The sequence below is a fragment of the Prionailurus viverrinus genome, chromosome C1 (genome assembly GCF_022837055.1).
Source record: "Prionailurus viverrinus isolate Anna chromosome C1, UM_Priviv_1.0, whole genome shotgun sequence".
Taxonomy (NCBI): Eukaryota; Metazoa; Chordata; class Mammalia; order Carnivora; family Felidae; genus Prionailurus; species Prionailurus viverrinus.
In genome coordinates this window covers 119,927,539-119,943,598 of record NC_062568.1, presented here as the reverse complement: position 1 = coordinate 119,943,598, position 16,060 = coordinate 119,927,539, and the positions used below count along the sequence as shown (strand labels likewise).

Here is a 16,060-nt window from a genome sequence, read left to right as displayed (position 1 = left end):
TTGTTGGTTAGTCGCCAGGCACAAAGAATGTAGACCAAGGTGGAGGGCGCCTGGGTGGCTCAGTCAGTGAAGCAACCGACTCTTGATTTTGGCTCATGTCATGATCTCATGGTTTGTGAGTTCAAGCCCCGTGTCAGGTCTGTACGGACACACAGTGTGGACCCTACTAGGGATTCTCTCTCTCTGTCCCTGCCCTATGTGTGCTCTCTCTCTCTCTCAAAATTAATAAGAAACTTAGAAAAAAATCTAGATGAAGGGGAGTTGTCCCCACCTGGTACTGGGTAGCCAGTGATGAAATCTTATCATGGTTTTTCTAAAAGCTTTTTGCAATTCTTGGCCTGCACCCATGGATAAGCAGTTCTAACGCTCTGTGCCATCTGGGGCAATGTTCCTGATAGAGTGCACTTGAATGCTGTTAGAATGATCTCAATCTCGTGAGTAAACACGAAGCAACCAGTGCTAAGGGGTCTTTAGTTTTTGGCTTTGAGGGTCACCTTCCGATGGGAGGGATGGCTGAACCTGACTTCCCAGGCTCATTGTCCAGGACTGTTTGATGCTGGGTCGGGCTGGGCCCCTGGTGACGTGGAGCAGAGTTGCTACAACGCTCCCACTTGGTGGTGTTGACCCTGGAGGGTCCCAGCCCCGGAGGATGGGCACAGGCATGGCCGTCCCAAGGGGTATCCGGCGGTCAGCAGGAGTGAGCTAGGAGCAGAACCGGTCCAGACAGGATATTGCAAATTCATGAAATTGCCATAGAATGCCGGGCCCTGTGGGACATTATGTAGGGTGTCAGACCAGGGATCTGTGGCAGTTCAAGCAAGTCCCTCAACCTCTCTAAGTCTCTGTCTCCTCATCTGTAGCTCATAATAAAGATGTGACCTGTGGTGCCTCCAGAAGGGTAGGAAGACCATTCATTAACTCATTTGCTTAACCAAATGTTTAGTGAGCCTCTTCTCTGCCTTATGCTCCGTGCTGGGGTGAGGGAGGAAAGACCCCTCGGAGGCAGGGCCACTGGGGCAGGACATACGGCCCCGGCCTGGCAGGGCAAATGTCTTCAGGGAAGAAACAGGAAACACACGGTACCATTGAGTGGTGTTTTTTTCTTTCTGCTTCCCTGGCTTTTGGAATGGCAGGGTGGGAGGGTGCCATGAAGATGTGCTCCTGGCCACGTCCTGGGGCACCGGGGGCAGCAGTGTCCTGGCCTTCTGAGCAGGATGGCTGGGTGTGGCATCTCATGGGAGGGATCACATCTGGCTGTCTTCCTAAGTCCTTCCATAAAGCACTCAGGTCCCCCGTCGATGGGCCTCCTGAGGCCCTCACGTCAAATGCAGGAAACTTCCAGGCCTGTCTCTCTCAGCGTGCCCCTGTGTCCAGGGCCCACGACATGCCCGCCTCTTTGGATACCCAGCCTGCCCTCTCTAGTCCACCCCCACCAGGCCTCCCTTGCTACCCTGATGTCTGTCCTGAAGGCTGTCGGTGGCCGGCCCCATGCTCTCCTGCCAACCCGTGGCCCCAAAGCCCCTGCCTTATTCTGACTTGATCCTGACTTTCCAGTTTATAGCCTCCCCTCGTCCCAAGGTGTGGTCTTCTCTATCGCTTCTGTGGCTGAGTCTTTGCTTTCCTTTTGGCCCTCATTCTCTCTCAGGGGCCCTCCACTCATCACAAAGCCCCACATGTGTGTTTCGGGGAAGCTCTTCCTAGACCTTTGTGTGGACAAAGGTGCCGGCTCTCGGCCTAACCTGTTGCCTAAACCTGACCATCACGCCACATTTTCCGCCCTCTGTGTGTGCGCGGCACACGCCTGCCTCCCTTGCTCACCCTCGCCGCCCTCCGTTGCTCAGGGGATCCGGCACCTATCCCGCCCTTCCCAACACCCTTCTAGCATGGAACCGGGGGCCACGGCCCTGACGGTGCAGGAGTGTTGGGCCTGCCGTCCCTCTTAGACCGGGGTGGTCAACTGAAGGAGCATCCCTGCCTGGGCAGTGCACTGAATGCTCCCTGGAACACGGGGCTGGGAGGCCTGAGCCGGAGGATGCCGGGCAGAGCAGGCTGCTGGCTGTCTGTGAAGTCAGGCCCAGGCAGGAGAGGCAGCTCGGACAGGGGGAGGGGGGTTGCTGTGAAGAGACCTCTTTACAGCCCGCAAGATGGAAGGCGACACAGGTTTCCGGGGGTGGCCTTGCCTGGGTTCGCTCGGGAAGTCCCTTGTGGAAGGGGAAATCAGGTCAGGGAGGCCTCTGGGACATTCCCCAGCACATGTACACTTCCACTTTGAAGTCCCTGCGGTGGTGGAATTCGTGGCCCTTATCGGACGGAGTGGGTGTTAGGCACTCTGGGTCCTGTCTTAATGTGTTTGGGGAACAGCCCGAAGTCAGGGGGTTATCTCCGCAGGCTGGGCCTCCAGCCGGAGGGGACGGGGCTCGCTCTATAAAGGCTGTGGGAACCTGCACCGGCTCGAGCAGTGGCCAGCCCATCGTCCAGGATGAAGTGTCTCGTGGTGCTACTTGCAGTCCTGGCTCTCTCCCAGGGCAGTGAGATCACCAGGTGGGTGTCAGGCCCCAGGGGGACGTGGGGGGAAGGGCGTCAGGTGTATCCGCTCCGGGTGGGTCTCTCCTGGGCTTCCCCTCCTTGCCCTGGGGAATCTTCCGAGGAAATGCTGCAGGTTCCCAGGAGAAGTGCTACACTGGTCTTGCCTTTGCATCTGGGATCCTTTCCTCTGAGTGAGCCCCACCACTGCAGGGTGCGGTGGCCAAGGACCGGGGCTCAGAGGGGACAGCCTGCGGGATTAAGGGGATCGTTTCTGGAGTCAAATTGCCTGTGAGTTGATCCCCAGCTCCGTCAGTAACCTGACTCTCTGCGCCCTGTTTCCTCTCCTGCTATAAAACGAGGGTAACAGAAAGCATCTATCTCACAGGGTTGGCACGCGGACTATATGAGCTGGTGTTTGTAAAATGCTTTGAACGGCGTCTGGTGCGTGATGAGAGCTATGTATGCATTTCTTTTTTTTTTTTTAATTTTTTTTAACGTTTATTTATTTTTGAGACAGAGAGAGACAGAGCATGAATGAGGGAGGGTCAGAGAGAGGGAGACATAGAATCCGAAGCAGGCTCCAGGCTCTGAGCCATCAGCCCAGAGCCCGACGCGGGGCTCGAACTCACGGACCGCGAGATCGTGACCTGAGCCGAAGTCGGCTGCTTAACCGACTGAGCCACCCAGGCGCCCCTATGTATGCATTTCTTTTTTAAAAAAAAATTTTTTTTTTTCAACGTTTATTTATTTTTGGGACAGAGAGAGACAGAGCATGAACGGGGGAGGGGCAGAGAGAGAGGGAGACACAGAATCGGAAACAGGCTCCAGGCTCTGAGCCATCAGCCCAGAGCCTGACGCGGGGCTCGAACTCCGGGACCGCGAGATCGTGACCTGGCTGAAGTTGGACGCCCAACCGACTGCGCCACCCAGGCGCCCCTGTATGCATTTCTTAAACGAAATAAAGTTCTCTCTGTGGTGGAAGTTCCCAAATTCTCCTCCAAAAATTATAACTGATATTTCTTTTTCTTGAGACTTTTTTTGAAACGATTTTTAATTTTTTTTATTAAAAAAAAAATTTTTTTTTTAACATTTATTTATTTTTGAGACAGAGAGAGACAGAGCATGAACAGGGGAGGGGCAGAGAGAGAGGGAGATGCAGAATCGGAAGCAGGCTCCAGGCTCCGAGCCATCAGCCCAGAGCCCGACGCGGGGCTCGAACTCACGGACCGCAAGATCGTGACCTGAGCCGAAGTCAGACGCTTAACCGACTGAGCCACCCAGGCGCCCCTGAAACGATTTTTTAAAAGTAATCTCGACACCCAATGGGGGGCTCAAACTCACGACCCTGAGACCAAGAGTCACACGCTCTCCTGACTGAGCCTGCCAGGTGCCCCATAACTGATATTTCTTGAGCTGCTTGCTACCAGGTGCCAGAAACTTGGTTGGATATTTACCTCTGCTGCCTCGAATCCTCCTGGATTAGGTAGATAGTATTATTTGCATTTTACAGATGAGGAAGCTGTTGTTCAGGGAGGACCCCTGAGCTACTCAAGGCTGGGAGGCTCAAAGGGAGGAGCTAGGACTTGGTCCCAAGCAGACTTGCACTCTTACCACAAAATCATGCTATCTCTGGTTTGAGCCTTATCCCAGGTTTGAGCCCTGTCGAGCCCCGGGACTGGGGGAACCTGGACCCATCCCTGGGAAGCTGGATCCCTAAAAAGGGGTCAGGGTGGCTTTGACCAGTGGAGCTCCTCATGGTCCTTGAAAGTGAGACTCTTTAGAGTGCCAGACATTTGCGGGGGGGCGGAGGCTCTCAGTGCAAAAACTAGGGGTAGCGCTGGGGGAGTGGGGGTTTCCACGGTGAGCTTCCTGGTCTCTGTGTGGGGCAGTGGGCTGCAGGCGTCCCTCAGAGGGAGGCTCTCTGGGACCTCGTGCTGGACACAAGAGCTCAGTGGAGACATCGGGACACGGGAAAGGGCAGCTGTGGGCTTGGTCCTGGGAGCTCAGACTAGCTTCCTTCCTTTTGGGCTTACGTCCTTTTCTATCATCAGAGACAAAGGCTGAGAAACAATCTCGAGGACCTTTTATTTCCGTTGGGTGGAATTCACACCTGAGGGCTGGGGAAGAGAGGCACCAGAGGAGAGACCATAATTCGCACACAGGCCTGTTCCATATGGGATCCGCCTGGGATGTGAACAACACGAGAGAACCCATTTTTTGTTTTATTTGACTGCTGCCATTTTATTACTCTCAAAGCACTTTCATGGCTGTGGTTGCCACTCGTTCTTCAGAGGACGAGGCTCACAGAGGAGGACCGCATGGCCCTTAGAACTGAGGGACCCCGGGATCATCTGGCTCCATTCCTTCACACTACTGGAGGGGGGACCTGGGAGCCAGAGAGGTGAAGCTATGGTTGGCCAAAGGCAGGGCTGGAGAGAGGAAGGAGTTCACCCCTTATGCTGAGACCGAGCTGAAACTCAGAGGGTTTTGGGGAGCGACCCAAAGTACCACAGCCTGTAAAGCTGGGTCTAGAACCCTCCTTCATGTTTCCCCTCCAGACTCTCTTCTGTTGGTTTGCTTCCATCATCCAACCCCTAAACTCTAGAAGCCCCCTTGAGGTCCACGCTCTGTACTGAGACCCTTCAAAGACTTTCCACACACTTCAGGCCACCCAGAGAGCCAGTCACAGGGGTCACAAGGGCGGAGCACTCTCACGGAATTTAGCAGGGTGTGGGGGACATCATTTCCTCTCTAGACAGCATGTCCCGGCGGGGGGCAGAGACTACCCCTGTGCCCCATACAGTGTCTGACACATGGTAGGTAGACAGTAAGAATTTGGAGACTGAATGATATTGGGTCTCTCAAACCTTGGAGTTACAGTATTCACTAGCAAGCTATGAAATACATTCACTGAGTCTCTGGCAGCATTAAAAAAGAGAAAGGAACAGGGAATATCAGAGTGCGTTGTATTTAGTAAGGGTAGGCGCTGATTTGTGAACTGATGTAGAATACAATTTTTACTTTGAGTTACGATATAAAAAAAGAAAGTGGGGGAGTAGCTTACGGAACCCAGAGCCTCTGGGCACCCTCTGGGAGGTCAGGCAGCCCTGGGGAGATGCCCCCCGGCATCATGAATTCTCCCCCGTCTCCTCAGGGTTCCTCTGCACAAGGGCAAATCGCTGAGGAAGGCCTTGAAAGAGCACGGGCTGCTGGAAGACTTTCTGAAGGAACACCCATATGGCATCAGAAAGAAGTACTCCAACTTAGACAAGGTGTCCAACGAGCCCTTGGCCAACTTCTTGGACGTAAGTGGCTCTGCCCACCTTCCGGTAATGCTTCTCACAGAGTGTGATGGACGCCCCCTCCCGGACTCGGCCTGTTTCCCACTTCGAGGAATCATGGAGCCCTGTGGGCTATGGAGGCCATGTCCTTGCCCCTCAGTCACCTCTGCGGTGGGCCAGCGGACCCGGCAAAGGCAGGGCTCGGAATGTCACCCCCGGAAGGGTCTGTGTTCAGGCAACCTGCAGAAAACATCCCTTGGGGGACCATAATCTGCTCCCAGGTGCACCCCCATGCCTTAGGAAACCCATGACTTCATCCGGGCTGGGCAGGGATGGGGTACTGGTACCCATGTGCCACCGCCTAGGACGTGACAGGTACGCCCCTTGTGCCCTCTTCCTTTCTGGAGCCTGTCTCTTCCTCATCTGTCATCTGTCACTGCAGTAAACAGCCTTTTGTTTCCAGTGCTCTCGTTTCCTTATCTAGGTCACGCTGGCACCCCTACCCCCCCACCCCCGCCCCCGCACCGGCCCTAGTTCTGACTCATGGGGAGGCTGGCAAGGTGGCATGGCAGGGGCAGCTTGGGCTGGGACTTGGGGGTCCGTACCTCGCTGGTGCCCCGTCTTTATGTCCCTGCCCCTGGCAGGAGGGCCCAGTCTTCCTGCCAAGAAGGGCCCACATTTTGATCTAATGTCTGGGGCTTGTGGGAGGGGCCAGGCGATCACGGCTCGGGTAGGAGCCAGCGTGGCGGCTGGAGGTGAAGAACCCTCCCCAAGGACCCTCATTCCCCCTTCCCCCCTTTTCTCGATGCCAAACATCGACGCTCACCCCTATGCTGTGCTCCCCACCCCTGACCCCGTGCTGTCTGTCCCCAGTGTCAGTACTTTGGGAAGATCTACATCGGGACCCCGCCCCAGGAATTCACCGTGGTGTTTGACACCGGCTCCTCGGACCTCTGGGTGCCCTCTGTCGACTGCAAGAGTTACGCCTGCAGTGAGTGACCTCCCTTTCTGGCCCGCCTCTCCAGGCTCGGAACCCAGGGCCCCTCTGCCAGCCACGGTCAAGGTGCTGGGCAGGGGGAACGTGGGTGCAGGAGAGCTTGCTCTGACGTTCCCAGCCTCCCGGTTGCGCCCCATCTCCTGGTTCAGCCCTTCCAACCGGGCCATGGATTGGGAAGGTGTGCAAATTACGGGTCTAATGTGTAAAGCACCAGCTGGAAATTAGGGAAGCTTAGGCTATTTATTTACTTATTTATTTAGTCTCCATCAGGAGCCAAGGCAAGCTGCTGACCCTTCTGGGTCCTCGGTTTTCCTTTCTATAAAACGGGGCTATTATATGCCGGTGGGTGCCTGGAGAATGAAGTGAGAGGGTCTTACTGTTGATGATGAGTAAACAGCGAATACGTGCTATTAATTTATTCCTCCAACAATCCTGGGAGATTGGTGCCCTCTCTACCTCCATTTACCAGAGGAGGAAACCAAATTTCAGAGAAGAAAAGGGTCTTGCCTAAGATGGCAAAGCTGGAAAAAGTCAAATGTCCATGGAAACCGCAGGGATGGCTTTTTGCTTTCCTGTTTCGTTTGGAAGCTACACGGGTAGCACCGGGGGTCACCGGTGGGTCGAGCACCAAAGAATAATTTTCTTTACTAAACTGTGTGGGATCCAGAGAGAATGGGTGCTTGTTTTCAGCAGAGAGAATGGTTAGTATTTAGACCATATTTTTACAGGGCCTGGTGAGGGTCTCAGCCCTGGCTGACACCGTCCACTGGTGAGAAGATTCTGTGGGCCTCGCTAACCCTGGGTCTGTTTCAGAAACCCATCATCGCTTTGACCCATCCAAGTCCTCCACCTTCCAGAACCTGAACGAGCCCCTGTCCATCCAGTACGGCACCGGCAGCATGCAGGGCTTTCTGGGTCTCGATACCGTCACTGTGAGTGGGGCTTTGGGTCAGCAGGCACTCACCTTTCCTCCCCAACCAGCTGCTTCACCACCTAGATGCCCAGGCTCTGGTGAGCTGTCCCTCCAGCTGCGGCTGAGAGGCCCTTTGGATCCTGCCCTCCCCCCCGCCACCAACAGGTGGCCTGGTGGGGATTTAAAAACTGAGAGGGATTTTGGCCAGCAGCTGCTGTGGCTCGACCTTCCCTCCTCCCTCCTCTCCTTCCCGTGCCAACCCCCAGAGTCCTCTTGAGAGGCTTCTCCATGCCTACTTTCCATCTTCCCAATCTTCTTCATCTATGTTTGCCATAATTGGTCCAGGATCCCCAGCCTGTGCCAGCACTGAGCTCTCTTCAGTGTCGCCTGTGTGATCTCACTGGAAATGTCGTTCTTAGGAAGGTGCTATTATTCCCTTGTTCAGAGGAGGAAGCGGAAGCTCAGAGGAGTCAGTAATTTGCCCGAAGTCACACAGCTGGGAGCTGAGTGTCAGAACCCCGCCTCCCAATCTTTGAGCGGTGCCCTTGGCTTGGCCTCCCTCAGTCGCCCTGGAGGACGAATCCCCTGCCCAGGTGTCATGGAACAGCATACTCTTTCGCGTCAGAGAGCACCTGTGCCCTGTGGACAAGGGTTCCCCTGTCTGTTGCCACTTTTTGGCTTGTAAAGTACTCGACACAGGGGTGGGCACACAGTAAGGGCACAATACACATTAACTTCCTTGTCTCTTTCCTCACCCACTATCCAAGATTAAGCAGCATCCCTCCATGATTTTCACCTCAATCTTCCTTGAGTCCTTTCTGGGTCTGGCTGAAGGCTCTTTTGCTTTGAGCCAAAAGGGAGACACGGCTCTTCTCCATTGACAGTCCTGTCCTCAGCCTCTCTCGTAGGCAGGACAGGTGCCCACGCAGCTCAGGCCTCCCCAAGAGTCAGCAGCACCAGGCGGCAGGGGCCCAGAGGCTCTTCCTCTGTCCCTGGCTTCATTGGACCAATTCCCTCAAAACCACAGCGCAGAGCTGGGAAAGGAGGGCTTTTCTTTGCTCGAGTAACTACATTACCTGGAGGAGGGAGGGCGAGCCCCAAGGCTGATCCTGATACCCACTTGCCCTGGGATCTTCCTGCCTCTGGCTGAGGGGCCCTTGGTGGAGGTCACTCTGCCTCTCTTACAGGTCTCCTCCATCGTGGACCCCCAGCAGACTGTGGGCCTGAGCACCCAGGAACCTGGCAACGTCTTTACCTACTCTGAGTTCGATGGGATCCTGGGGCTGGCCTACCCTTCTCTGGCCTCCGAGTACTCAGTGCCCGTGTTTGACAATATGATGCAGAAGCACCTGGTGGCCAAAGACCTGTTCTCTGTTTACTTAGACAGGTAGGAGCTGTCCCCAGGCAGGGTCAGACGTCCACAGCCCAGCAAGGTCTCTTGGCTGAGGAATGTCCACCCCTCTGGGACACGGCAACTCAAGGGTGGTGTCCAGAATCCAAGAAAACCTCTCCTTGTTTCCAGGCAGACCCAACTTCTTGTCCCAAAGTCCCCCACATAGCCATTGATACAGACAGAGTCCATTGGACCAACATTTGACTTTGATTTCTGGCATTTAAAAAACGAAGCCTGACCCCATCTCTGCACGGGGGCATTTTTTCTTTTTAACATTTATTTATTTTTGAGACACAGAGAGACAGAGCATGAGTTGGGGAGGGGAAGAGAGAGAGGGACACACAGAATCTGAAGCAGGCTCTAGGCTCTGAGCTGTCAGCACAGAGCCTGACACAGGGCTCGAGCTCACAAAGTATGAGATCATGACCTGAGCCGAAGTCGGACGTTTAACCGACTGAGCCACCCAGGCACCCCTGCATGGGGGCATTTAACATCTTTTTTCCAAACTAGCCAGGACTCCATAATCATTGTGGGTGTCACTGAGATTCATAGACTTCTATTTATTTTTATTTTATTAAAAATTTTTTTTAATGTTTATTTTATTTTTGAGAGAGAGACAGATAGAGCACAAGTGGAAGAGGGGCAGAGAGAGAGGGAGACACAGGATCCAAAGCAGGCTGCGGGCTCTAAGCTGTCAGCACAGAGCCTGACGCCGGGCTTGAACCCATGAACGATGAGATCGTGACCTGAGTTGAAGTTGGATGCTCAACCAACTGAGCCACGCAGGTGTCCCCACAGACTTTTAGAGTAGGCTCCAAAGGAGTTCCAGTCTTCTCCTTTCACTATGAAGGAAACTGAGGCCTGGGAGGGACGATCACCCCAGGAACTGGTGGCTAAGTCATACCTGTGTCTCTGTTTCTGTCAAAAATCAATAAACATTAAAAAAAAAGTAGCAGAGGGGGAATTCAGTGACACTGCAGTGTGCCCATGTTTCCCGGCTGAGAGAAGAGCCCCGGAGTATGTGGGACCTTGTTGAAGACTCTCTCTTCTACTTGTAGCCAAAGGCCTGGGGGCAGGGGGTGGGCACAGGGGGACCCCTGAGGGTGACCTGAGCAGAGCCCAGTGGTCATGTGACCTGTGTGGTGGTCATTTCCTGACCTCCCCTCGGGAGGCAGGTGCTGCCTCGGCCGGGGGGGGGGGGGGGTGGTGCTGCGCTCAGAGAGAGGATGCTGTAACTGTCATCAGGGAAAAGCCCCGAAGAGCAGGGAGGCCCGGAGAACGCATCTGAAGCCTTCGGGGTGGAGGTGGGAGTCGAGGGCAGGGCGGACAGGAAGGCCAGGTCTCAGTGGCATCTGCCCCTGGGTGGGGATGCGGCGGCCCGTCACCAATTTCCTTGGTTTCAGGAATGGCCCGGGGAGCATGCTCACGCTGGGAGCCATTGACCCCTCCTACTACACAGGCTCCCTGCACTGGGTGCCCGTGACCGTGCAGGAGTACTGGCAGTTCACCGTGGACAGGTGAGTGAGCGGCAGCCCTGGGCCCCAGCCACGGGCTGGCTCTGGGTGTGGGGACGGGAGGGCCTGGGGATCAGCCCGGGAGGCTCTGAGAAGGCCCGCACACCGTAGCTTGTAAGACCATCACAACACGTCCTGAATTAGACGCTTCCAAGGCCAATGACCTTTGCCGATGAGCACGCTGGACATTCACCGATGCTTCATTCTTAAGAGTGCTGCACTAACTGAGCACTTACTACCTGCTAGGCATTGGGATGAGTGATAATAGGACCGTCTCGTTTACTCCCGGCGAAAACCCTATGAGGTGGTGCCATTAGTAATCCTCATTTTATAATTTACTGACCTCAAGTCTGAACCTCGTGACCGTCCCTTGAGGAAGTCAAGGAAGGAGGGGTTGTGGCTCCATTCTGTGGATGAGAAGCCGGAGTTCAGGAAGGCTGGGTGACTTGTACAAGATTTGCAGCAGGTGGATGGTGGGGAGAAAATTTGAAACCAGATCTTTAGGCGACTTGTGCAGGACTCATTCCACCCCGACTCCAAAGTCTTGCCATGTGATTTTACACTTTTTTGACGTTTCTGTCCCACAGAAGGTGGGGAAGCCTTGATTTAGCTAATGACTTGGGAGAAAATGGTTTCAGGTCTTTTCTATGAGCTCTGGAAGTGGTGCTTGGGCTTGCCCCCTGCCTGAGGATCCTGGCAGGGGAGGGAGGGTTGGATGCTGGACGTGCTGCGAGGCTGTCCTGTTTCTGCTCTGCAGGGTTACGGTCAATGGCGTGGTGGTGGCCTGCGATGGTGGCTGCCAGGCCATCCTGGACACAGGCACCTCCATGCTGGTTGGGCCTAGCAGCGACATCCTCAACATCCAGACGGCCATTGGAGCCACCCAGGACGAGTTTGGCCAGGTGAGGCCAGGCCCATTTCCCCCGAGGGGTTGGGATTTCTCGAACACCTTCACAATGGCCTTCCAGCTCCGCCCACCACCGCCCTTGAGGCTCTCACGTCTCGTGCAGCTGCAGCGGCCCAGGTCTGGCCTCCAGTCTCCAGGAGGGCCATGCATCCCCGAGCTCTGCTGCACCTCCTTGTTCCTTCACCACCCCACGGGTCTCCCTGCTTCCTCCCTGACAGCTAAGAGCTCCCAGTGTCCTGGTTGAGACTGGAGGGGAAACACTGAGGCCAGTCCCTCTGTCTCAAGCTGGGGTCTGTCCCTGAACTGACTGACAGCAGGTCCTTGTCATTGTGACTCTTGAGGCCTGAGAAAGAATCTCCCTAGAGTCCTCTGGGTGGGTAAGCCTCTCCCCACCGCTTGGCTCCAGTGCAGAAGAAGGGGCTGTGCCTGGGCCCTCCTCTGCCTCTTCCAGCCAGATCACATCCCTTGCCCATCTAAGAGGACCTCCTTCTGGTCTTTAGTTTGACATCAACTGCGGGCAACTGAAGAGCATGCCTATGGTGGTCTTTGAGATCAACGGCAGGAAGTACCCACTGCCCCCCTCTGCCTACACCAGCCAGGTATGAGTCTCAGGAGAGGAAGCCTGGGTTCACCCGGCACCCCTTCTCTCTCCTGGCAAGTCAGCGAACTTCTTTGGTGGCGTGGCCCAGATGGAGAGTGTGGGAGGTACATGTAGATCAACCGGCCTTTCTGAGTGGGGCCCTGTTGTCCTTGGGCCTCACGTGTGGCTGTTATGGCCTCATCCTGGGAGACATGGGGTGGAGAGAGCCCAGCGGCTTGAGGGAGGGTGGGGTAGGCAGGACCACAGCTCCCCATGGGAACCTCCATCCACTGTTCTAGCTTCTAAGCCCAGAGCTCTGGAGCTTTGTCCAGGATTTTTGTGGATAGCCTGGGCTTTGTGGGGACCCAGCCCTTATCCCCCCCTGACCCACTGGCCTCAGCTTTGGCCTGGCCTTGAGTATATACAACTAGTAAGGCCTTGCCCCCCCCCCCCCCCCCCCCCGGTCTGGCTGGTCCTCAGGGCAGTAGGTGCTAATAGGAGGGCTGCAGGCTAGAGAGGACAAGTGAGGAGGAGTGGGGTCAGGGGACCATCCCAAGTGATCTTGCATTGCATCACTTGATTTTCTGAGTATCGGTTTTTTCACCTTGTTGAGCGAGATGAGTCTGATACTTGTCTGCTTACCTCAGAGGGTGATTTCAAGGATGACAGGAAATAATAAGTGAGAGAGTAATTGTGGGGTGTGGTGGGGGAGGCTTGCCATCGGATGTGGTGACTGTGGTTGGGACCAGCTTCATCTCAGCCTTGCCTTTCCCAGGATCTGGGCTTCTGCGCCAGCGGTTTCCAGGGTGAGGGCGACGACCCGCTGTGGATCCTGGGAGATGTCTTCATCCGGGAGTATTACAGTGTCTTTGACAGGATCAACAACCGCGTGGGGCTGGCCAAGGCCATCTGATTGCACCGCCGACCGTGGAACACGCATGCACTCCCTAAGCACACATGCATGTGCACACACACACACGCACACACGCACACATATGGACCAGGTTTTCTGGCAGATGGTTCTCAATAAACACCATATCGCTGCAAAGTGTGGCTTCTGTGGGGCCAAAGCCCTGCGCCCTTGTGGGGGTGGGGAGTGACTGTCATGTGGTACGTCTGGCAGCATTGGGGCTTCGTGACTGGGGGAGGGTTCAGGACCTTGCTGGTGGGTGGAGACTTTCACAAGGGAATTGGCCACTTCAAGCTTAGGCCAGGTAAAACCAAGGCATGTCTTGCCTCTCTGTTCTCTCACTCTAGATCTTTCTGGGGAAAGGGTACAGTAGGGGAGACCTTTGCAGGACGAGGCTGGTCCCTGAGGAGCAAGGGGTGTGGGGCTGAGGAGAGAAAAGCTCTAAGTCCATTAAGAAAAGGGCCTTGGGGTATTTTGAAGAAGACAGTGGGGTAGACAGAAGGCACGTGGGAAGATCTGAAGGTCCTGAGGTTGCCATTAACCTGGGGGAAGAACCACAGCTGAGAGTCCCATCCTCAGTCTTAGAGGCTCTGAACCTGACCCACCAGCACGTGGAGAGTGGCTCCATCCCTGGGACAGACCCACGTTCAAGGGCTCTCAGAGGCTGCCAGTCAAAGCTCACGCCAGTGCTCAGTGCTGACTGCTAGAGCTGAGTGAAGACCCCCTAGTGCTCAGCCAAGACCCCAGCAGTCGGTGGCCAGACCACTCCTGCTCCCAGGTTCCTGAAGCTTCTTTCTGGAAACAGAGAGGCCGCATGGAAAATAGAGATACCAGAGGGTTAGAACAAAGGGATCCAGGTGGATTTAAGTGTTTTTCTCACTTATGCTACCTTGAGACCATATGGGGGTCAGGCAGACGAGCTTCCTGGGGGGATTTCAGTGCTCAGAGCCCCTTGACGGGCCCCCTGCAACAGTGCTCTGCTGATCTGCACACGTTTGCTCCCTCGACCCTCCTTCCTTTTTCTTTGGGCCGCTTGTCTTGGCAGCCTCCCAACAGGAGGCAGTATAATTGATCAGGCTTCTGTTTTCTAAACCACAGCCAGTCTGGCCCCCCATTTTGGGACTGGGCTTCAAGTCACACCTGTAAGTAGCTGAACTCTCAGAAAGGGAGCTGGGGCCAGGTTAGCATCTAGGTCCCGCCCCCGCCCCTCCTAATCCTGACCACACTTGCCCTGCAGACAGCTGAGGAGCAGGTGAGTCACACAGCAGTCTCGGAGAGCTTGATGCCTCGGATTTGGCCAGGACGCTTCACAAAGGACAAAGGAGACTGTGCTTTAGGAAGAGGAGTGGGGAGAGGGGCTTGGCAGACCAGATCCTGTTAACAGGCTCCCCCGGGGCCATCTCTTGGGGTCTTTCTCAGCTGTATGCAAAGCCAAAGAAGATGAGGAACCCAGGGCAGTGGAAATGCTGTCCCCAGTGCCTTTGTGGGTCTGTGGAGGAGCAGCCAGCACGGGGCCCCGGAAGCACCCAGTGGTTTCTGGCAGGAAAGGAGCGGAATTGGACTGTGGGGGCCTACGTGGAGGAGGAAGGGCTCAGGCGGCAGCCCCAGCTGAGCCGAGGAGCCTGGGGTGGGTTGGGGCAGAGGCTACGGGAACACATTCCAGGACTTCAAGAACACAGGATGGGCCTTGGGGTTTGGTTCCTACAAGGTCAGGGAGGACAACATGGCGTCAAGGAGTGAGTTCTGGCTTTGGGCGACTTTGCCAAGCCTCGCTTTTCTCATCCAAGACCAATACTGTCTGTTTGCCAAGCATGAGACAGAACTGGGCCACATTCATTATTTTTAGGCTTCTTGTAGATTAAAAAGAAAGTCCCGAACAAGCTCACGAAAATTGTGTCATATTTTAATGGCTTACACTTAGCAAATTGCATTTTAAACATCCAGACTTCCATGAGAGATCATGTGGAAAGTCTCCACATGATGACTTTCATAAATGGGAGGCTTAGACCGAATGGCTCCCCACTGCTGACCCTAGCCCACTGGACCCCGGTGGCGGTCCCTGTCCTAGGTGGTTAGTGGCCAGTCCCTCCCTAGGGTTTCTCCCCGCTGCAGAGAATACCCTGCTGGAAAGGTTCTCCGCCCTCCAACCCCTCTGTTCAGTTTTCACTTGTCCTTCAAACCTCAGCTGAGTGCAAATCTTTCCAGGATGCTCTTGACCAGGCTGGATTGGTTCCCTCCTGTGCGCCCCCTGTGCCCCGTGCTCTCCTTAGCACAGTGCTTATCGTTCTAACATTTGTTTCCTGTCTGTCCCCCTCACCGACTGGTGGCTCCCTGAGGACAGACACTGCGTCTCTCATTTTGATATCTTGGGTACCTAAACCATGGAATGCCTTCATCAAGTGTTGCTGATATGAATAATATCATCAATGGATGAACAAATGAATGATTCAATCAGTAAGGTCCTCAAGAGTTGCACTGCTCACTGCTGGTCTCCCCCTTTTCTCTCAGATCCTTGCAACCACCCACCCACCCACCACACTTGGGCCCTCTCTGCATCTTCTCCCTCTTGTTGCGGAGCCCGCAATGCTCCCCTTTCTTTGCTGTCCCTGGGGAATGGCTCACCTTCAGTGGGACAATGAAGGGGCAGAAGGCAGCTGCCGCTGCCTCCAGGGCTTTAAGGTTCTGCCGGAGGGGTCCACACTGGGCTCTGCACCAGGCCCCGCTCTCTGGTGGGGGGGGGGTCTGCCAGGTGATGAAGGGGCCTTGGAAGGGCTGTCAGCACATCTGCTACTTGCTTGTGAAGAGGGGCCACCTGGAGGCCAGTGGGGAACTGCGATGCTGGGCGGAGGTTCCCGCAGGGCCAGCTGCTCACTCCCTGCTCCCCCACCGGCACCGGCTGCTGACGAAAAAGCCAAGGCAGGGAGACCGCAGCTGGGGAAGCCTCAGTGTTTGCTCCAGTCCCCGCCACAGTCTACCGCCTTAGCCACACCTAACCCGCTGCAGAGCTGGCCTCAGGGCCTTTGTGCCTGCCATCCCTTT

At 55.3% G+C, this 16,060-nt stretch overlaps 1 protein-coding gene across 1 annotated transcript; it reads left to right on the top strand.

Annotated features, from left to right (window-relative positions):
- The first annotated feature begins 2,479 nt into the window (after nt 1-2,479).
- LOC125173210 (chymosin-like) lies at nt 2,480-13,024 on the top strand. Its single transcript, XM_047872108.1, has 9 exons — nt 2,480-2,541; nt 5,681-5,831; nt 6,681-6,798; nt 7,618-7,736; nt 8,905-9,104; nt 10,514-10,627; nt 11,382-11,526; nt 12,032-12,130; nt 12,887-13,024. The coding sequence occupies exons 1-9, from the start codon at nt 2,480-2,482 to the stop codon at nt 13,022-13,024; spliced, it is 1,146 nt and encodes a 381-aa protein (XP_047728064.1).
- Nucleotides 13,025-16,060: the final 3,036 nt, after the last annotated feature.

What these genes read in the sequence shown, in the direction of transcription:
- LOC125173210 (XM_047872108.1), top strand. Translation starts at nt 2,480, where the DNA reads ATGAAGTGTCTCGTGGTGCTACTTGCAGTCCTGGCTCTCTCCCAGGGC. An exon ending in CCCAGGACGAGTTTGGCCAG is followed by an intron (nt 11,527 to 12,031) that starts GTGAGGCCAGGC and finishes TCTGGTCTTTAG; the next exon opens with TTTGACATCAACTGCGGGCA. An exon ending in CCTCTGCCTACACCAGCCAG is followed by an intron (nt 12,131 to 12,886) that starts GTATGAGTCTCA and finishes TGCCTTTCCCAG; the next exon opens with GATCTGGGCTTCTGCGCCAG.